This window comes from Mauremys reevesii, linkage group 7, assembly GCF_016161935.1.
Source record: "Mauremys reevesii isolate NIE-2019 linkage group 7, ASM1616193v1, whole genome shotgun sequence".
Classification (NCBI taxonomy): domain Eukaryota; kingdom Metazoa; phylum Chordata; order Testudines; family Geoemydidae; genus Mauremys; species Mauremys reevesii.
In genome coordinates, this window is record NC_052629.1 from 96,789,660 (window position 1) to 96,811,507 (window position 21,848).

General features: G+C 52.8%; 1 protein-coding gene across 14 annotated transcripts in view; it reads left to right on the forward strand.

Annotated features, from left to right (window-relative positions):
• PC (pyruvate carboxylase) overlaps positions 1–21,848 on the forward strand; it is a 235,843-nt gene that overhangs the window by 114,048 nt on the left and 99,947 nt on the right. For all 14 annotated transcript variants that reach the window (XM_039547629.1, XM_039547632.1, XM_039547631.1 and 11 more), the window contains one exon: positions 12,879–12,997. In XM_039547629.1, coding sequence (XP_039403563.1) covers positions 12,879–12,997 — 119 coding nt within the window. The remainder of the gene's footprint in view (positions 1–12,878; positions 12,998–21,848) is intronic.

The window sequence follows — 21,848 nt, forward strand, 5'->3', positions numbered from 1 at the left end:
AAATCCAGACAAATTACTCTGGTGAACAGGAGATGCCAGGTGCTCATAGTAATGCAGGAGGACTATCAAAGCAATCCTGGTCCCTTCTCCCACAGTTGCTCGAAAAAATTTGTATGGGACGGTTTTCCATTGGAAAATACAGTTTAGCTGAAATCAACAGGTTTTGCAGCAAGCTGTCAGTTTCAGCGAAATCTTAGTGCTTGGGTTCAATTTTATCATTTTGATAATTTCAGTGTATTTGGTTTATACTAACAACAACAACAACCCTCAGCTCTTCACTACAGCTTTTAATCCCATGATCGCAAAGCACTTTACAAAGGAGGCTGGTACCATTATCTCCATTTTACAGATGGGGAAACTGAGGCACGGGGCGGGGACAAGACCTGCTCAAGATCACTCAGCAGTCCTGTGGCAGAGCTGGGCATAGAACCTACAAGTCCTGAGTCCCAAGCCAGTGCTTTAGCCACTAGGCAACACTGCCTGTTTTTTTGGACTTTGCTATTATATTAAAATATTTATTTATTTTTTATTTTTAATTTAGGATATAATTCTAATTTAGTGTTAATTTTTAAATTGTATTTATACATATTATATTTTATATTATGTCATCTATTGATATATATTACATTTAATAATGCCTAATATACACTATTTCATATTTTGATATCATCTAAGAGCAAAAACAAAATGAAACGATAAACTGGAAATTGATTGATTTGATGGCCTCAAGTCCAAATGTTCCAGGATTTTCGTTCTGGGGAAAATTTTGAAAATTCACCTCAGAACGAACAAATAAATAAATTGTGGAATTCCTCATAAAATGGAAATTCTGGTTCTCGAAAAATTCCAGGCCACCTCTAGTGATGTGACACATGCTCAGCTTTGGTAGAATCTGGCTGGGGGGAGGGGTGTGCAGAAAGTCTGGGAGTCAGGATTCCTAGGTTCTAGTCCCAGCTCTGGGAAGGGAGTGGGGTCTAGTGGTTAGAACGGGAGGGGGGGGAGCTGAGAGTCAGGACTCCTGGGTTCTAGTCCCAGCTCTGGGAAGGGAGTGGAGTCTAGTGGTTAGAACAGGGGGGGCTGGTTTTATTCCCATCTCTGGGAGGGGAGTGGGAGCTAATGATTAGAGTGGGGGGTGGAGCTCAGGAGACAGGACTCCTGGGTTCTTCCCTTAGCTCTGCTTTGTGTTTTGGGAACGTGGGCTGTCAGAAGGAGCCCAGGGCTCCTGCGCTGGGAGAAGTGATTTGTGCTGATACCGCGGAGCGTTGTGACAGCCGGCTCTGAGTGGTGACATTAGCAGCTGTTGTCTTAGCGTGTCCCTTCCCCCTCTGCACTGGGGCCCCATTGTTCCTCTGTGAAGTGAGTAATTACCAGACTTCCTAACGAACTCCGTGCACCTCCCACTCGCTGACGGCGTGACAAGTTGGGGCAGCAGCTGCTGAAATCGACACCCCCGTATGAAACATTCATGGACAGCCAGAACTCCTTCTATTCCTGGCTCTGGGAAGGCAGTGGGGTCTAGTAGTTAGAGTAGGGGGGTGGGGCCAGGAGTCCTGGTTTCTATCCCAGCTCTGGTGGGTGATGGAATCTCGTGGGTAGAGAAAGGGTGGCTGGGAGTCAGGATTCCTGGCTTCTATCCCCATCTCTGGGAGGGGAGTAGGGTCTAATTGTCAGAGCAGGGGGTCTGGGAGTTAGGACTCCTGGGTCTTATTTCCCAAGTGTGGGAGGGGAGAGGGATCTCCTGGCTGATTAGAATGTCCCCTTCGGGATTTACAGTCCCGCCACATGACTTTGGAAGGCAGGCAGCCGTGAAATTCATTGAGGGAGCATAAGCATAAGCTTCACTCCTGAAATTACCAGTGCCACCTCCATCTCTTATTATGAAAAGACAAAGCCAGCGGCAGAGCTGCTGCTGGGTTTAATTGTCTCCCCCTCCAGACGCCCGCTCTTTGTTGGCATCTGGACCTGCACAAGACTCCTTGGCAACCTCGTGGCAACCAATCCGTGATCCGCTTTAAGCCACGAGTTTAGCGAGCTGGGAGTCAGGACTCGTGGGGGTCTATTCCCAGCTCGGGTGGTGAGGGGCGTGGGGTCTAGTGGTTAGAGCAGTGGGGCTGGGAGTCAGGACTCGTGGGGTCTATTCCCAGCTCAGGTGGTGAGGGGCGTGGGGTCTGGTGGTTAGAGCAGTGGGGCTGGGAGTCAGGACTCGTGGGGTCTATTCCCAGCTCAGGTGGTGAGGGGCGTGGGGTCTGGTGGTTAGAGCAGTGGGGCTGGGAGTCAGGACTCGTGGGGTCTATTCCCAGCTCAGGTGGTGAGGGGCGTGGGGTCTGGTGGTTAGAGCAGTGGGGCTGGGAGTCAGGACTCGTGGGGTCTATTCCCAGCTCAGGAGGTGAGGGGCGTGGGGTCTGGTGGTTAGAGCAGTGGGGCTGGGAGTCAGGACTCGTGGGGTCTATTCCCAGCTCAGGAGGTGAGGCGTGGGGTCTGGTGGTTAGAGCAGTGGGGCTGGGAGTCAGGACTCGTGGGGTCTATTCCCAGCTCAGGTGGTGAGGGGCGTGGGGTCTGGTGGTTAGAGCAGTGGGGCTGGGAGTCAGGACTCGTGGGGTCTATTCCCAGCTCAGGTGGTGAGGGGCGTGGGGTCTGGTGGTTAGAGCAGTGGGGCTGGGAGTCAGGACTCGTGGGGTCTATTCCGAGCTCAGTCGTGTTGGGGCGTGGGGTCTGGTGGTTAGAGCAGTGGGGCTGGGAGTCAGGACTCATGGGGTCTATTCCCAGCTCAGGAGGTGAGGGGCGTGGGGTCTGGTGGTTAGAGCAGTGGGGCTGGGAGTCAGGACTCGTGGGGTCTATTCCCAGCTCAGGTGGTGAGGGGCGTGGGGTCTGGTGGTTAGAGCAGTGGGGCTGGGAGTCAGGACTCGTGGGGTCTATTCCCAGCTCAGGTGGTGAGGGGCGTGGGGTCTGGTGGTTAGAGCAGTGGGGCTGGGAGTCAGGACTCGTGGGGTCTATTCCCAGCTCAGGTGGTGAGGGGCGTGGGGTCTGGTGGTTAGAGCAGTGGGGCTGGGAGTCGGGACTCGTGGGGTCTATTCCCAGCTCAGGTGGTGAGGGGCGTGGGGTCTGGTGGTTAGAGCAGTGGGGCTGGGAGTCGGGACTCATGGGGTCTATTCCCAGCTCAGGTGGTGAGGGGCGTGGGGTCTAGAGGCTCGAAGACACAAAAAAGCAGATTTTTCCCTGTTATTCTGCATCTCATCAAGATCCCAAGTGTCCTTTCCTGTTTGCGCTCTCCACTCTCCCATCTAATTGAAGTAGGCAGCAAATGCCCCTAGTGGGCCACTGGAGCTTCCAGGCTTCCTGCCACGTGCCCCCACTCCCTCCTTGGCATAGCTATCTGGGTGCCTCCTGCCTCATGGGTGCAAATGCAGTTGCTCGGCAGGCTGCCTGGCACTAGGGGGCAGTGTTCGCCCAGCAGATGCACACAGTCTGTGGGTTCCATACATCTGCCTGGGAGTGATGCATCTGAGCAACATCCAAAGCCCTGCTGGGTTATTTTCCTTCAGGGACAATGAATCGCAAATGACAGGATAAAATAACAGGCCGAGAATCAGAACTTACGAGTTGATGCTCCTGCTCTGTAAACGAGCTCCTGGTTGTTATGGGCACAACAAACTAATGGAGCCACTTGGAACACGGTGGATCGAGGTTGCTAAGAGCACTAAAGGCGCCTGCCAATAATGGGCTCTGCACAGACTCTGAGGGGGATCAGGGGCTCTATTGGGCCAGGTGCTGCACAGACATGAATCAAGATCAGGGCCCCCTATTGTGCTGGGCGCTGCACAGACCTGGATGGTGATCAGGGTGTAGCCGGCGGAGGCTACAAGGGCCTTCACTTGTGCCCAGCACAGCACAGCTATAATCTCAGATGAGGCCTCTAAACTACACCAGACAGAGCACCGAGCAGCCTCTGGCCTGTGTGGCACCATTGTCCTGGGCACAGAGCACGCTTGGCGTAATCGGCTGAGAACTGCCTTTCCTGGCTGATGGGTTCTTCTTTGCGGCTTGATTAAAACCTCTGAGGCAAATGGCTGCTCACCCTGATTTTCTTTTGCCTCTCCGACTCCTTCACGATCAGGCCTCTGAAAACAGGCTTCTATTTATTCCTCATCATGTTTCGCTTTTCAGCCAGTTCCTTCTAGTTCAGCCTCATCCCTCCTTGCTAGTCAGCGAGAAGGATTTCAAGTTTCCTTCCCCGGTAGAGGCAGCCTTTTTCCTCTCTGCTCCCCCGGTCAGTAAAGCAACTGTGTTTGCCTGTCCTGGCCAAGATTGGGATCCCCAAGGTGCCTGCTGCTGCACAGACCCTGACTGGGAGCAGGGCCTCCATTGCACCTGACGCTGTGCAGACCCTGCCCGGGAGTGGGGCCACATTGGGCTGAGCACTGCACAGATACACAGATATGGTCCCTGCCCCAAATTGCTTACAGGCTATTTTAACGAAGAAGAGGTGGGGAAATTGAGGCACAGAGAGGGGAAGGGACTTGGCCAAGGGCAATAGTAGAGTGGGAAATAGAACCCAGGAGTCCTGGGTGCTACATTCATTCAACCTGTCTAGATTGTGTCTCCATTGTGCCTGAATCTATGTATTCCTAAGGCCATTCTTTCACAGAGAGGAGGCTTGGCCCCGTGGTTAGATTAACCTAGGACTTGGGAGATTGGTTCAGTTCCTGGCTCTGCCACGGACTCCCTGGGCCACTCACTTTGTCTGGGGCTCTGTAAAACCGGGATAATAGCACTTCCCTTCCTTCAGCCTCAGCCAGGGATCTGTGCGGCACCCGGCCCAAGGACGCCATGATCTGCGTCGTGTCTGTGCAACACCCAGCACGATGGGGAGCCCCGATCTCGGGAGCACCTAATACAAAGCCGGGCCAGGAACAATGTCTAAATTGCTACATTTGCATCCGGAGCCAACCCAGCCCAACACTGAGGTGTCTCTGGCAGCGTCTGCAAAGCAGCAGGTTCAGTGCGGGATTCCTCTGGAAAGAGACATCAGAGGGAGCAGATGAGACGCCAGCCACAGAGCGGGGCCATTGATCAATCTCCTTTACGTTCCCAGATCCCCTTCAAACCCCAGCTGCTTTCACATCTCCTTGGCTTCATTGCTCAGCCACTTCACCACGCCTTCACTGCGGACTAGCACATTCACCATGCCCCATTAGGGTGCAGAGTTGAGTGCTCTGTGCAAATAAGGCAGTGCCCTGATTTGCATATTTAAATATACATCACCTCATTTGAATACATTCCTCCCCCAGCCTTTCTACCTGAAATAATAGGGGAGCTTGGGAGCAGGCTCCCTGAATCAGGAGGCTCCTGGGTCTGATCCATGCGTGTGCAGTGCAGGGATGGCTGTCCCACCAGCTGGGTGTGCAGCCTTGGGTGCAAGGGCTTCTGGGAGTGCAACCCAGCATTCCTAGTGCTGCTGCAAAAACTATTGGTGGTCGTGCATGGCCTCATGTGCCCCCCACCTAAGGCAGGAAAGGACCGACATCACAAAGGCCTAAATTTGTCTTTTGCAAATTCAGTATTGGTGGGGTTATGGAAGCTCCCAGAGGCCCTGACTGAGATCGAGGGCCCCATCATGCCAGGTGCTGCACAGACCCTGACTGCAATCAGGGGCCCTGTCTTGGTGGGTGCCACACAGACCCTGAGTGTGATTGGGAGCCCCGCTGGGCTGGGTGCCACACAGACACAGCCTGAGTGACAGTCCCTGTCCTACAGAGCTCACAGTGGAAAGAGAGTGTGGAAGCAGAAACTGAGGTAAAGGGGCTCAGTCAAGTTCACCCAGTAAGTTTGGGGGCCCGGTTGGAAGAGAATCCAGGAATCCAGGCTCCTAGCTGCCCTGCTGCTCTAACCACTAGCCCCCACTCCCCCCTCAGAAGTGGAGATAGGACCCAGGCGTTCTGACTGCCAGCCTGGCAGCCTTATCTAATGTCTATTATGCATGTAGCTACCCTGTCTTTTCTCCAGCTGCTGATGCGCAGGAAGCTCCAGCCTTGCTGATCCCGCTCTTAAACCCACTCAATCGCCTCGTAATGTGCTTTCATTTAATGATCAAAATGATATTTGATTAGGCTGCCTGTACTACATTTTTTCTTAAATAGATAATTAAGAGATTATTTCCCCTCAAGTTCGTTAGCAGGTAATTTAAGCTACAGGAAACACAGATGCATTTCCATGTGGAGCATCTCTTTATAGGAATCAACAGACGACTGGGGTGTTGCTCATATCCTGGGGTGGGGTGGAGAAGTCAAATCCTGGTGCTAGTTTGAAATATAGGGAAGTAGGATGATGCTGATCTCCACTGTTAGAGCACTGGGCTAGGAGTCAGGACTCCTGGGTTCTATTCTCAGCTGTAGGTAGGGAGTGGGGTCTAGTGGTTAGAGAAGCAGAGGTGGGAGTCAGGACTCCTGGGTTCTAGTCACACTCCTCTCCCAGAGCCAGGCATAGAACCCAGGAGTCCTGATTCTCAGCCTCTTTTTCTGTAACTACCAATCTCTACTCTCTTCCCAAAACTGGATATAGAATCTGGCGTCCGGAGTCTTGCCATAGACAAAAGTGGGGTGGGAAAACCAAGGCACAGAGCGGGGAAGGGACTTTCTCAAGGTCACACAGTAGGTCAGTGGCAGAGCCAGGAGTAGACACCAGCTCCTAGTCCAATACCTGTGCCACTAGCCAATGTCTTTCTTAGCCAGGAACTCCTGTGATGCATAAGCCATGTTCATGTGGGGCTCTCCCTTCCCCAGATGCTCCCTCTCTGATCTTCAGCCACAGCAGGGGTAGAAAAACCTCCACAGTCTGATGTGAGCCAGCACCAGCAGGGAGCAGACTAAGGTGCTCTTTTTACACTGTGTTTACATCACTGGGGGTGGCAGTGGGGTTGGCAGCTCGGGGCAGTAAGAACAGATAGCTCGGCACGGCCCCCGAGCATTGGTGTGTGACCCCGGCACATCGGAAAATAACCGCACGGTGAGGGGAAGTGATTCCAGTGTTCAGACTTGGAGGACGCAGCTTGTGGAGCATGGTCGTAAACCAGACGTTGTCCGCACTTACTGTGTGGAAGGACCTAGTGTCCTCACCCAGCTGTCTGCGCTGGCACAGGGGCGTGGGACCATGCTCCTCCCTCAAAATAAGCCCCACCTACTCAAGATAGCCGAGTGAGCTCTGATTCACAGAGTCTGTGAGATTGGGGCTCCCATTGTGCCAGGTGCTGCACAGACACAGTGAGAGACAGTCTCTGCCCCCGAGAGCTTACAGTCTAAATTAACAAAGGGTGGGCAGGTAAACTGAGGCACACAGAGGGGTGGGGACTTGCAGTAAGTACCAGAACTGGAAATAGAACCCAGGTGTCCTGCCCTCCTACACTGCTCACTCTAGCCCACTAGACCCCGCTCCCCTCCCCTAGCTGAGAATAGAACCCAGGAGTCCTGCGTCCCAGCCAGACTGCCTCTTTAAGGGGGAAAAATATCATTGCTGTCCATGCCTCTTAAAATTCAGGAGCCGCCGAACAGTTAAAACATCTTTAATGAGCTCCAGGCTTCATTATCCTCTTTACAGCTGTCTGGCGCCCGCTCCCCCCTGCCCTGCGAAGATTGAAATGCACAGTTAATCCATATTTTCTGGTCTATGTTATTTAATTCCCGGCCTTGCACTGACCCCCGCTGGTTGCTCCGTTCAAGGATTTTCCCCACCCTCAGCTCCCCTTGAACTCCCAGCCGCCACAGCTTGCGGGCTCCCTGTTTAATTAGCAGGCGTGGGTTGGATCAGAGATGCTCTCTCTCTGATGTCCTAGGAGAAGGTCCTGGTCCCTGTCAGTCTAGCCCAAGGTCACCCCCAGGGCTGTGACGAGGCCAGGCAGATTTTGTATCTGTAATTCATCGTCTGGGTCTTAAAACAGGCCAGGGAATGGAAGAGAGAGAACCTGGGGGCCTGATGCCCAGCCTGACCTCCTGCTCTTACCACTAGACCTCTCTTGCCCCCCAGAGCTGGCGATAGAAGCCAGGTTTACTGACTCTCAGTCTGGCACACTGGCCACTCCTGCCTTGTTTTCCAAGTGCTGTCTCGGCATTTGCCACCACAGCGCAGCATCTGTTCAGTGGGACACAGCGATGCTACAGTTAATCATGTTCCTCGACATGTCCCCTGCTCACATGCATCGCCCGAGCTGCTGGTCGTCTGCGAGAGACGGGCAGACACAACAGCCACTGCTTCTGTCCTCATGTCACCTGTATCTCTCACACACACACACACAGATTCAGGGAGGGTATTAGACTGGTGCTCAGGACTTCTGGATTTTTCCCCCTGCTCTGGGAAGGGAGTGGGGTCTAGTGGGTTGGAGTGGGGAGTGGGGGCTGGGAGCCAGAACATCTGTGTTTTATTCCTGCAGCTGGGAGGAGAAGGGGAGTCTAGATGCTGGAGAAGGTGGGGCAGGAGTGAGAGCTTATGGAGTCTGCCCTCTGCTATGGGAGGGGAATCTAGAGGTTAGAAAGGGGGGCTGGGAGTCAGGACTCCTGGGTTCAGTCCTCAGCTCTGGGAGAGGGATCACCATGACATTTTATATTTAAATAGCTGAAATCATGAAATTTACGATTTAAAAAATCCTATAACCATGAAATTGACCAAAATGGATTGTGAATTTGGCAGGGCCCTATCCATGAGGGAGCAGTCTGCGCTTGCCACCTGGCACCCTGCACCTCAGCTGAGACGAGCTTATCTCTGCTGCCCTTCAGTGGGATTCACCTTTAAACCTATTGCGGTGGGGTGGGGTTCTTGGTATTGCAGTGTGAGGATTACCCCACAGTCCATCAGGGGAGCTTATGCCAGACACCTGGGTCCCCTGCAACCTCCTTTGCCCTCCTGCTGATCATAACCATGTGGAGGGCAGAGAGTGGGACCTCCTTTCCAGCCGTTGCTGGGGGAGATGCCCTTGTCATGGGGCCTGTGTTCCATCCTCAGCTTTGTGAGGGAGAGGAGTAAGTGGAGTATGAACAGCTGCTGGCTTCAGGGCAGGGATGCTCTCATGTGTCTGGGCAGCACCTGGCACAATGGGGCCCTGATCTTGGCCAGGGTCTGTGCAGCGCCTGGCACAATGGGGATCTCAGGTATTACCGAAAAACCGCTAAGAGGGCCCCAAAGAACTCAGTACCCCCTTCCCATGGCATAGATAATGGCAGCCTCAGCCCGTCCCTCGCTCCGTTCCAGTGGCTGGGCTCCCCAGAGAACGGCGTGTTTATTTCTGATTGAAGTGGGGAGGGATGAGGACTCTGCAGCGGTGCTTATTGCCAGGCTGAAATTACTCACTTATCCTAGGGCCCTTGGCTGAGAGCTCTGCTTCCATTATGGCTAGTTAATGTCTCTCCTGTAAGGAACCGTTCATCCAGAGAGGCAGGCCTGCTAACTTTGTCAGCGTTCCCAGAGAACCCTTTGGAACCTGAAGTGGAGAGGCAGGATAGCTGATCCCACTGCAGCTTAATGGCTGGAGCACTGCGCTGGCAGGGAAGAGACCCAAGTGCTAGGCCGGCCTGCCTCCCCCGGGGAGCTGATTCCCCTCCCAAGCTTTGTCTAATTAGACTGCAGGTTCTTTGGGCCAGGGAGCTGTTCTCGCTGACTGGCCCCCATCCCGCTCAGGGCCTCGGCTGGAACCCCCAGAGTAATGAACGGTGCGAAGCAGAGGGGTGATCGTCTGCACCTCTGGGCACAGGCTGAGCGGTGGAGGCACAGCTGTGTATCTCCCTCCAAGGGGACCCCGGGTTGTGGGATTGCATGCAGTGGAAAGTGTCTCCTCCTGACCTGGTGCGAGCGGGGCTCTCGGCATAGCACCTACCCCTTGAATGGCCTGCCAGCAGCTGCTAGGCATGTGCCAATCCTCCAGACTTCCCCTGTTACATTTTATCCGGACCTCCCTGGATTTAACAGAGCGTACCTCTGTCTGCACGTCGCCTGCTGGGATGGAGGACGCAGCAGCTGGCAGAGAAAGCACTGCAGTTGCTGCAGTCACACTAGACGCCAGTGCTAGGGGGAAAGCGACACAGAGAGAGAAATTGTCTTTCCTTCCATCCCCCTCTGTTTGCAAAGCAACATTAACCTCTGTCCCAGTGGTGCCACAGGGATTCCGAGCTCTCCCTGGCAGCAGCCGTGACTCTTTCATTACCTGGGATCCCTGGACAGATGCGGGGAAAGAAACGGTTCTTGCAAATAGCCTGGGTTCAGTCCAACGTGAATGCAAGCAACGTGCGCTCTGCAGGCGCGTTTGAGTCATGTCGGATAAGGCAAAGGGAAGCTGAGCTGGGAAGAGGTTGAGAGGCCCAGGAACGGCACAGATCAGTGGGGGACAGGGGTTGCGGGGAATGGCTTTGAAAGCTGGGTCCTAGAGGAGACGTGGGCCACTGGGCAGAGGGTGAGGAGAATGGGGAGAGGGCCGGCAGGGCGGGTATCAAAGGGAGGCGGAGGAGATTAGGAGGGGGGGATCTGTGTGCCTGTGGTTTCACTGCAGCAAACACATCCCTGATGCCCAGTGTTTGCTCACCAGGGGTAGCTTAGTGAATAGCAGAGCAATGGTCCCATCTACTCAATATCCGGCCCCCCACACCACCAATGGGCCCGTCTAGCACCACCCGCTGCCCCGGATCAGCCCTGTGACCCATCTAGCCCTGTCGCCCGCACAGTGCCCCTGCATACGAGCAGGTCAGTGGGCCCAGCTGTGGCCATATCCCCTCTCCAGCAGGGGCCAAGTCTCACTGCTCCATAGGAAGATGCAAGAAATGCCCTTAATGGACACTGGAGAGCAGGAAAGACGCTCCGCAGGAAGGCTGTGGCAGAGAGGAAAGAGCACTGGGCTAGGGGTCAGGACATGTGTTTTCTAATCCCAGCTCTGCTATTGACCTTCCCCTCTCTGCACCTCGTTCTCCAGGTAGGGTCGCCAACCCTCCTGCTTTCGCCGGGAGTCTCCTGGAATTGGGCTGTATCTCCCGGAGGCTACTGAAGCCAAACCGGGAGATTTTAGGCAGCTAAAAGTCTGGCTGCACAGCGGGGCTAAGGCAGGCTCCCTGCCTGCCCTGGCTCCACGCTGCTCCCAGCAGCAGCCAGCATGTCCCTGCAGCCCCTGGGAGGACTCCGCGGCCAATAGGACTGCAGCCAATGGGAGCTGTGGGGGGCAGCATGTGAAGCCACCTGGGCTCCCCCACCTCAGGGGCCACAGGGATGTGCCAACTGCTTCCAGGAGCAGTGCAGGGCCAGGGAGCCTGGCTTAGCCATGCTGTGCCGTCAACTGGGAGCCGCCCGAGGTAAGCGCCGCCACCCCTCACCCCCGCCCGCTGCCCCAGCCCTGAGCCCCTTCCCAGAGTCAGCACCCCCTCCTGCACCCCAAACCCCTTCCCGCACCCTAACCCCCTGCCCCAGCCCTGAGCCCCCTCCCATACCCAAACTCCCTCCCAGAGCCTGCACCCCGCATCTCTTTGTGCACCCCAACCCTCTGCCCCAGACCTGAGCCCCCTCCCACACCCAAACTCCCTCCCAGAGCCTGCACCCCACAGCTCCTCGTGCACCCCAACCCACTGCCCCAAACCTGAGCCCCCTCCCACACCCAAACTCCCTCCCAGAGCCTGCACCCCACAGCTCCTCGTGCACCCCAACCCACTGCCCCAGCCCCGAGCCCCCTCCCACACCCAAACTCCCTCCCAGAGCCTGCACCCTGCATCCCCTCGTGCACCCCAACCCCCTGCCCCAGCCCGGTGAAAGTGAGTGAGGGTGGGGGAGAGTGAGCAACAGAGGGAGGGGGGATGGAATGAGCGGGGCAGGGTCTTGGAGAAGGGGCGGGGCCTCAGGGAAGGGGTGGGGTGGGGTGGGGCGGGGCAAGGGTGTTTGCATTTGTGTGATTAGACAGTTGCTATCCCTATCTCCAGCCCACCCTTTGCCTGTTTGGATAGTAAGCTCTTTGGGGTAGGGACTGTGTCTCTGGGCAGCACCCAGCCCGATGAAGGAGCCCCCCGTCCTCCCTTGTTCTTCGTCACAGGAGCTGGATGGGGGGGCGCTGGAGGGGAGGCCCTGATTCCCAGCCAAGTTAATATGAGTAGGTCCAGCTTTTCCTCCTGTCCCAAACTCTGCTCAGCTGCTCCTAGAGATGAAAACCTGGCAGCCAGCGGTGTATGAATGTTACATTATTGCTAATCACGCAAGCTACATTAGTGTCACCTCCCGGCATCTGAAATCTCCCTGCGCAGCATCTTCTGGAGTCAAGTGCTTTGGTTGGAGGGCTGGGATCTAATTAAAAGCTGTATCCTAACGATGTCTGATTGCACTCAACCGGGATTGGGCTGCAAGCCAGCCAGCCAAGCCACCCTGAGAAGGTGTCACATGCTAACCACCAGGGACAGAATGAGGCCACGACAGCCACTCACCTGTGTGCTTGTTTGTCCCTGGGATGCCCTCCCTCACCCATCTCATCCCACTTGGCCGAGAGGGACCTTGCCACTTGCATCCTCAGAGGCAGTCTTCTTCCCCCACCAGAAGCAGCCACAAGGGAAACAGAACTCAAGAGTCCTGACTCCCAGCCCTCCTCTGTCCACTCAACCCCAGTCCCCGCATAGGTAGCCAGGAATAAACCCAGGAGTCCTTACTTTCAGCCCCACCCTGCTCTAACCACTAGACCCCACTCCCCTTCCAGCATCAAGGATAGATCCCTGGAGCCCAGTGTCCCAGTCACTCTGCTCTAACCACTAGACCAGACAGAGCGGCCCTGTTTCCTAGTCCTGTGCCCTATCCCAGACCACAACCGCTCTGTATATATTTGCCACTGAGAGGCACAGTTAGAATGCTCAGACCCTCACAAACCCCTTATCTCCTTGCAGGTAGGATATGAAAATGCCGGCACCGTGGAGTTCCTGGTAGATAAACATGGCAAACACTACTTCATTGAGGTGAATTCCCGGCTTCAAGTGGAGCACACGGTGACAGAAGAGATCACAGAGTAAGTGATGCCTCTTGCTCCCCAGTCTGCCATGGTGGGGCACCTTCTTAGCTGTCTAAACAGAGGGATATGGAGTAGGAGCAGGGAGGTGGTATTAGCTCTATATATGGAATCATCTGACATCGGCGAAATGGACTAAAAACTAGCTAACTCATTGATCTCCAGCGGGAGAACCATCATCAAATGGGGATATATTTAGTGGAGTCACACAGGGATTGATAGATAGGTAGACACTGACGTGTGCGTCATTAGGGTTCAGAGGTAACACCCAACAGAGATAATTATGGGTCAGTTCCCTCCTGTTGGAGCAATCATCTCAGGCGCTCTGCAGACTCAGGCTGCATCAGTGACACTCAGGGCAGCTCCTCCCTCTCAGAACGATTGGCTCAGGCTCTCTGCAGACGCAGGCTGGTGTTGCAGCATCGTTAACGCTCCTGTTACATTTTGAAGGTTTTCTCTGGAACCGTAAGCCAGGCCAACTTTTTAATGAAAGCTGCGATTCTGGGGCGTTAATCTGGGGTGGTCACCCTGGCCCTCCTCTCTCACTTCTGCAGCGGGAATATTTTATATACTACAACCTATGTACCCAGCAGCTCACTGTCAGGGCCAAGACCCATTTCCTGCCCCACAAAGCTGATGATCCTGGTAAATAAGGTAGACACAAAGCCTTGGATGAGAAAGGTGGGCTGTGGAGAGGCTTGGTAGTTGGGGAGGGATTTGAAGTGGTGCAGGGGCACCTGGCAAATGCAGAGGGGCAAGGGGGTGTGCCAAGCCTAGGGGCATGGACCAGCCCTTGGGAGGAGGGGATGAAAGGATGGAGGAGTGTGGGAATGTTGTGTGTGACGTATGGGATGGAGCGGGGAAGAGGGTGCACTGAATCCAAACACTGCTTGCTGCCCCATCTCAGACCAATAGGCCCATCTAGCTCGGCCTCCCATCCTGCCGTCCCAGATCAGACTAATGGGCCCAGCCAGTCAGGTATGCCCCAGAACCTGTCTCGTCTACTCTGTTCTGTATTTGTACAGCACCTGGCACAATGGGTCCTGGCCCATGACTGGGGCTCCTAGTGCTAATGCAAGCCAAATTCCATCTGCATATAACCTATAGACTAGAATAGACCTGCATCGGGGCTCGTAGCCTTGTGTGATATGCTCCGGAGAGCTAGACCACATCTTGGTTGCTGTTGTATGAGCAGGCAGTTCAGCAGGTTGTTAAAGGTGGATGTCGCGTTTGCAGTTAGGTTGGGCTGAACTCGCAGCATTCGCCTCCCCAAAGCCGGGGCATGTTTTCACGCACACAGCTTTAGACTCCGCGCTGTAAAGGAGCAGTGGGAGCCCCCGCACTCCACCTGGGAGGGGAAGAAGGAAATCTTTCCTCCCAGCTTGGCTGGTGTTTCAGCAGAGCTGCCACCAGCAACGTCAGAGGCTCTGAGGCTTGAGTGTTCCAAATTCACAAGTCAGATCATCTTGAAAATCATCAGGTTGGTGCAGAAAAAAATCAGAGATCCCCGGAAATATTACCGTACTGGCTTTAAAAATCACCCCCTCGGCTTAAACATTATGAGCTTGGCTTAAAAAAACCAGCAAGAAGGTTCTTTAAAAGCAGGAAATTGGCTTAGGAAATAATGAGATTTTTGAACATTCATCTTGTTTTTTTAGTTTTCCTTCTGGTTTTGGATCCCTTAAGGTTAATCTTTTCCAGGTTTTCTCCCCCACTGCGAGGGTTAGAAAACTACCTCTGAAAAGAAAAGAAAAGTTGAGTTTCTCACACGTTCATGACTCCAGGAGCTGGTGCTTTAAGGAAAGAACTAAATATCACGAGGCTCAAGAATGCTAAGTGCCTGAGTCGTGCTATGTGCTGAAATTGTGATTCACCTGGTGCATTGTTGTTGTTTATATAGAGGGTTTGGCCAAAGTTGGTTTGAATTTTTCATCGTTTATAGCGACAGATAATAGCGCTGTTTATTTTAAAGCTTTTTACAATTTTTATTGATTGAAATGTTCACAGTTGCAGGAAATTATGGGGAGGGTCACAGAATGGGGGGAGTGAGACAATAATTATTGAATAACAGGAGACGCTGAGATTCACAAAGTCAAAGCTTCCTAGCCATTAAAATACAAATTGTCAACATCGCATGTCCACACAGACAAAGTAAATCTCCTTAAGTCAAACTGGAATAAGTTTCCAAGCAACATTTTTCTTACACTGCCCATCTGAGGCGAACTGAGGCAGCCGCCTCAGGTGCCAGACTGTGGGGAGGCACCACTAGGACCCAGAGTGTAGAAAATTGTCTCTGCTGCTGGTGCATATGTATTCTGTCTGCTCTAGATGCACAGAAATGGTGGAGTGCTGGGCTGGAGGAAGGAGGGCACAAGAGACATAACAGTCAGGCAGGAGAAAAGGTGAGAGGAAATAACAGAAAGCAGCAGGAGCTTCAGGGAGAGAGAAGAGGAGGACCCTCTTATGTACCTCTCTAGCACCCCCAGGAGCCTGGACTGATTAAAACCAGCTTCTCAGGGAGCTTCCTGTTTCCTGCTGCTTCCCTGAACCCACTTGAGGAGAACAGACAGTCAGCTGAAGGAGTAGGAGCCAGTAAGGCCCTTAAGCAGTGGCGGCTTCAGGCACCAGCGCTCCAAGTGCGTACCTGGGGCAGCAAGCCACAGGGGGCGCCCTGCCGGTCCCTGCGAGGGCGGCATGCCTGCGGGAGGTCCGCCAGTCCCGCGGATTCGGCGGCAATTCGACGGCGGGTACACCGAAGCTACGGGACTGGCGGACCTCCCGCAGGCATGCCGCCGAATCCGCGGGACCAGGGACCTCCCGCAGGCGCGCCGCCGAAGGCAGCCTGCCTGCCGTGCTTGGGGCGGCAAAAAAGCTAGAGCCGCCCCTGCGCTTAAGACGCTGATATCTTCCCTCATTCAGGCCCTGCTGCCAGCCTGCTTATTTGTCCCCTTCAACTGAGTGTTGAGAGCCACTATAGCTGGCACAGAACAGCAGTCATGAGTGAAAGAAGAAAACGCCCCTTTGCGGCAGCATTCAGAAAAAGGAAGAAAGCAAAGGAAGCTTTTCTAGCTAAGCAGGAAGGAGCTCTCCTGAGATATGTACACACAAATGTTCCCGGTGAGCCTTCCGGCCCAAGTGAGGATTTGAGTGGTGAGGAGATGCCTGATCTTCCAGTTAGTCAGAGTGCAGGTGACCTGGCAGCTACTGCAGCATCCACATCTCCATCTCAAATGGATGCACATTCCTGAAGAAAAGTGTAGATCAGAGAAGAGTGTGGTGAAGGTGCAAGAAACTGCTGCTGCTGAGTTTAGTTCCTTAAGCCTAGATGATCCAGGACTGTGGACCCACTTGAGCAGTAGCCTGAGGGACTTCCTTGTACTGCATGGGCCATAGCAAGTGAAAAACTTCATGTTCCCCAAAGACAATGAAAATAGAAGTTTCCATCCAACACATTACTAGCATGAAATCCCCAATGGTGACAAAGTGGAGAGGCCATAGCTTATGTATTCAAAAACCCAGAATGCTGCATTCTGTTTTTGTTGCAAACTCTTCCAGTCTAATGTTCCAGCCACATTGGGTTCTACAGGAACAAAGGACTGGAAAAATCCGGCTAGAAATCTGGCATGCCATGAGAAGGCAGCAAATCAAGAGAGCATTCCATAGGTGGAAAGAGCTTGAGATGAGACTAAGGTTAAAGGCCACCATAGATGATCAGCATCAAGAAAAGATTGCATCAGAGTCTCTTTACTGGCAAAATTTTCTGAAAAGGCTCATTGTCATTGTTAGAATGCTTGCTACCCAAAACCTAGCATGGCACTTCAGATCAGCTGCATGTGCCAAACAATGGAAACTTCCTTAAAATTGTGGAGCTGATGGCTGAGTTTGATGCTGTACTCCAGGAGCATCTAAGAAGAGTCACCACCCAAGATATGTACACACACCACTACCTTGGAAAAACAATTCAAAATGACATCATACAGTTACTGGCAACAAAAGTCAAACAGAAGATTGTGGCAGATCTGAAGTCAGCAAGATATTACTCTGTTATTCTGGACTGCACACCTGACATCAGCCATACAGAACAAATGACTTTAATGGTGCATTTTGTAACAACAACAGAACCTAGTGAAAATGTCCCTGCAATGGTGACTGTCAGAGAGCATTTTCTAAAATTTATTGACATTGATGATACTACAGGAGCTGGTATGACAAATGTGCTTCTTAAAAAGCTGGAAGATGCGGAAATTGCGATAGCTGACATGAGAGGTCAGGGCTACGATAATGGTGCCAACATGAGAGGAAGGAACAGAGGAGTGCAGACACGGATCTGAGAGTTAAACCATCAAGCTTTTTTTGTCCCATGCAATTGTCATCCATTGAACTTGGTGGTCAGTGATGCAGCATCAGCTTCTAGTGAGGCTGCTGAATTTTTTAATGTAATTCAAAGTATCTATGTATTTTTCTCTGCAGCAACTCTTCGATGGCAAATTTTGAAACAACATCTGGGAACTTCCTCTCTGACACTGAAACCACTGAGTGCTACACGATGGGAAAGTCAAGTGGAGGCGATAAAGCCTATCAAACACCAAATTGGGAAGATAGATGATGATGCCATAGTTGCCATTATGGAGGATTATGCTATGACAGGAACTGTTCATGGGAGAACAGTGGCAGAGGGAAATGGAATCACCAGAAACTTCAAATTTCTCTGTGGCTTAGTGTTGTGGCATGACATACTGTTTGAAATAAATGTTGTAAGCAAGAGACTCCAAGGTGTTGACCTGGATATATCTGGAGCAATGGAACAACTGGACAAAGCAAAGTCATACCTACAGTTTTACTGGTCAGATGAGGGATTTCAAAACATTCTGAAGAGTGCACAGAAGTTGGCAGAGGAACTTCACACTGAAGCTATTTTCCCACCCATTCAAGAATACAAGAGTCACCGAAGAAGACGACATTTTGATTACGCGGCACGGGATAATCCTATAAGAGACCCCAAACAACAATTCAAAGTTGAATTCTTTAACCAGGTACTAGATTGTGCAATACAGTCAGTTCAAGAATGTTTCATGCGGCTCAAGGAACACAGCAGTATATTTGGGATGTTGTATGATATTCCAAAACTCCTCACTATACCTGAAGAAGACCTACACCAGCAGTGCAGGGCACTAGAGACAGTGTTGACACATGATGACATGCGGGATATTGATGCGAGTGATTTAGGTGATGAACTGAAAGCCCTTTCAAGATACATTTCAGCAGGATCAACTCCAAAGGCTGTTCTGGAATATATGTGCACAAATAAGATGGCCACCCTCTTTCCAAATGCTTTTGTTGCTCTGCGCATACTTCTAACACTTCCTGTAACAGTTGCCAATGGAGAACGCAGCTTCTCCAAGCTGAAGTTAATAAAAACACATCTACACTCCACAATGACACAGGAGAGGCTGGACGGCCTCACAACCATCTCAATAGAGCATGAGTTGGCCCAGACTGTGGACCTTCAGGAAGCAGTTCAAATCTTTGCAACCAAGAAGGCACAGAAAGCACCACTTTGATTATTCAAACAGATAAAAATGCCAGTGTTTACTATGCAGACAAGAAAAGTTACATTTGCTGTTCAGGCGTTTGAAAGTTAAGTGTTGCTTAAAATTTTTGAACAAGACATTTTAAGTTGTCAGTTCTCCTTTATTGGGATAGGTAGCAGAGCAGTACCATGAGAGGAGTAGAACAGGAAGCAGGCAGAATTGAGACCTTTCAAAGTTTTGGCCCAAGCGAGGGGACATGGGGGCGTCATTTGAGCTCCCCGTCTCAGGTGCCAAAATGTTGTGGGCCGGCCCTGCGTCTGTACATTTCGACTGTTGTGTTTGGAAGTATTTTTGCGTCGGTTTGTGTGTGTGGTGAACCCGATGTTTACCGACCTTTACGGATTAAAAATCTCATCCTTTCAAGCCAAAGGCCCAACTGAGATCCCCCCTCCCCATGTGCTATGCACTGTACAGACCCCCCTAACCAAAATCGGGGCCCAGAGCGCTGCACATATAATTGCTCAAAACCCACGCATAAATAATGAATGATAAATAATTACAGACCGGAGGAAGGATGGCCCAGTGGTTAGGACACTAGCTGAGGACTTGAGACACCAGGGTTCACGTCCTGCTCCAGCACAGATGTTGGGCAAGTCACTTAGCCTCTGGGTGCCTCGTTTTACCCATTGTACAACAGTGATCTCTGCTCTGCCCTGCCTACCCGGGGAGTCTTGGGGATAATACATTACTACTCATGAGGCGCTCAGCCTGTGTAGCGATGGGGCCATGGAAGTGCCATCGATAGACCCCCACCATCGAGCCCCGAGAGCAACAAACGGCTGCACAGTTATTGAAACCCCAAGCAAGCACATTGTCACCTTGTTCAGTTCATCAGCACTCCTAGCAGAGTGACGTCTGGCCCCCGTTATGAGGCCTTGCCACATGAGCGGGTGAGAGACAGCCCAGACTGCAGCCAGAGCGGGATCCTTTCTGATCCTGCCGGCTAGCGGGTGCCTTGCTGCATTGATGAAGGCCTGGAGGTCATGCACCAGGATAAGATGTCATCTTGCCATGATCTCGGCCCGGCATGCTCGGCAAATCAGATGTGTGCTTCTATCTCAGAGACTTATCTTGCCCCCACCCCATCCCCTGGTGCTTCTCTACTGCATTATCCTCACAACCCCTGGGGGAGGTGGGGCAGGGCTATTACCATCATTGTGCAGATGGGGAAACTGAGGCACAACGCAGCCAAGGGTCAGCTCCTTAGGGGCTAGACCCACAAAAGGATGTAGGTGCCTAAGTCCAACATCTAGGTGCCACTAAGAATGTCCAGCCTCCTGCTCAGCTGCTGCCTAATTCCCTGCCAATCAGCATGCACACAACCATTGACTCCTGATGCCACACCACAGCTTACAGGCAGTTTGGAGCCTCGCACCAGCCAAAACCCCAGCGGCCCTGAAGCAGGATTCTCACAGTGTGTGTTCCCCCGCTAGCTTGCCAGCGGCCCCTGATCCTGTAGGTTTGTTCTGAGCATGCTCAGGATTAGGCCTTATGCAAAAGATAGCATGTGTGTAGGTCTGGCCCAGAATGGGTAACAGCCCAGTGGGCTGGGCACGTACCTGGGTTGTGGGAGATGTAGGTTTGAATCCCCACTCTGCCTGAGCCCAAGCAGGGGCTTGAACACATCTTTCCACAGCCTTGCTGAATGCCAAGCTCTTGGCCATGTGAGGGCAGGGCTCTCTGGTTCTCCATGAGAAAGGGCCGCCCTGTCTTAGGCACCTAACTCCAGGAGAGGGCTCACAGATGAGTGAGGTGCTGAACCCTGAGCCCTGCCCCTTTCCTCTGCATTTCACTCCTGGCTTCCTGAGCCGGCTCCCTGCGCAGCTTGCTGAGCATCCTCTCCTTACACGCAAGGCATGGGGCACCCGACTTGGAGCCAAGAATTCCACTCGGCAGCACTCAGGCTTAGACACTGCAACCCAGAAGAACCTCTGTGAATCTAGCCCCCCGTGTCTGGTCTGGGGTTTGTGACGGAACCCAAGTGGCCCGTGCTAGCACCTAAACTGCTGCACCATCCTTTGTTCGTCCCGCAAAATGGGTGCAAATGAGGCCAGGACAATTTGTGGCTTCCTGAGCGGTGGCGAATGTAGCTCAGAGTGGCTCAGGACCAACATCCAGCTAGTGCAGCAGCCTGTCTCTGCCAGGGCCCAGCACTAGATGGCATGTTTTAGACACACAAGTCCACCAGATACTGGACTTAACCCAGGGGGAGCGGGGGGAAATGGAATGGGCTGTAATAGACAGGTCAGATTGGATGCTCTGAGGTGTCTTCGGGCCTTACAATGTATGGATCTAGGCCGCACAAGAATGCCCCTTCCAAACCTTTTTCCAACTCAGAGTCGCTTGGGAAGCTGGGCTCATTCGAAGAAGGTGCATTTTCTTACAGCCAGAGGCAAGGTCGTGTGTACAGGGACAAGAAATGTCAGCTGCACCTACGGGGTGGGGAGGGGGAGCTGTGCCCTGGGACTCAGGGACGCTGGAAAGGAGTCAGATCCTGGTGAAAAGCAAGTGATTGTGAGCTCTCAGTGTGAACAGGGAGCCGAGATTGAATGCAATCCTGGGGTAGATCAGCAGGCACCATTGAATAGGAGCAGGGAGTTGACCTCATGGCACCAGTGACTGGGATGCTGCGTCAGCTCTGGGGTGTACCCATTGAAACATCACAAAGAAAGAGCCATAAGAGGGATCTGAGGGCTGAAAATCTCTGAGACTTCTTAGCTGGGTCTGATTCTGATAAATAAAACGACTGAATGGCCCAAGCCCCCTGGCCTTTAAAGGGCCAAGCACCCTATTATAGTCTCATAGAAGGCGGCAGGGCTGGATTGCAGCTGTGCGGGAGCAGCTAGAACACTGTGCCTGCTTTGGGGTGATTGGGTTCTACTCCCTGCACTGCCAGTGAGCGTGTGCAAGTCATTGCCCCATCCTGGCCCTCAGCATCTCCTTTTGTAACAAAGGGATAACGACAGCTCATCTCACTCCTGGGCAAGGGATCCTGTATAAACAACCCCTGTGGCCCACCCCAGAGGCAGCTGCATCTCAGCCCCGGGCGAGGGTACTGTATAAACAGGCCATGTACCCCACCCCAGAGGCAGCTGCATCTCAGCTCCGGGTGAGGGATCCTTTATAAACAATGCACGGACCACAGCCATGTCTAGAGAGAGAGTCTCTTGGCAAAGCCAGGCACTATAATGAATGTGAAGTTGTTATCAATTAGCTGGCAATTGGGAGATTAGGAATGGGAAAAGGAAGGGGGGGGGGCG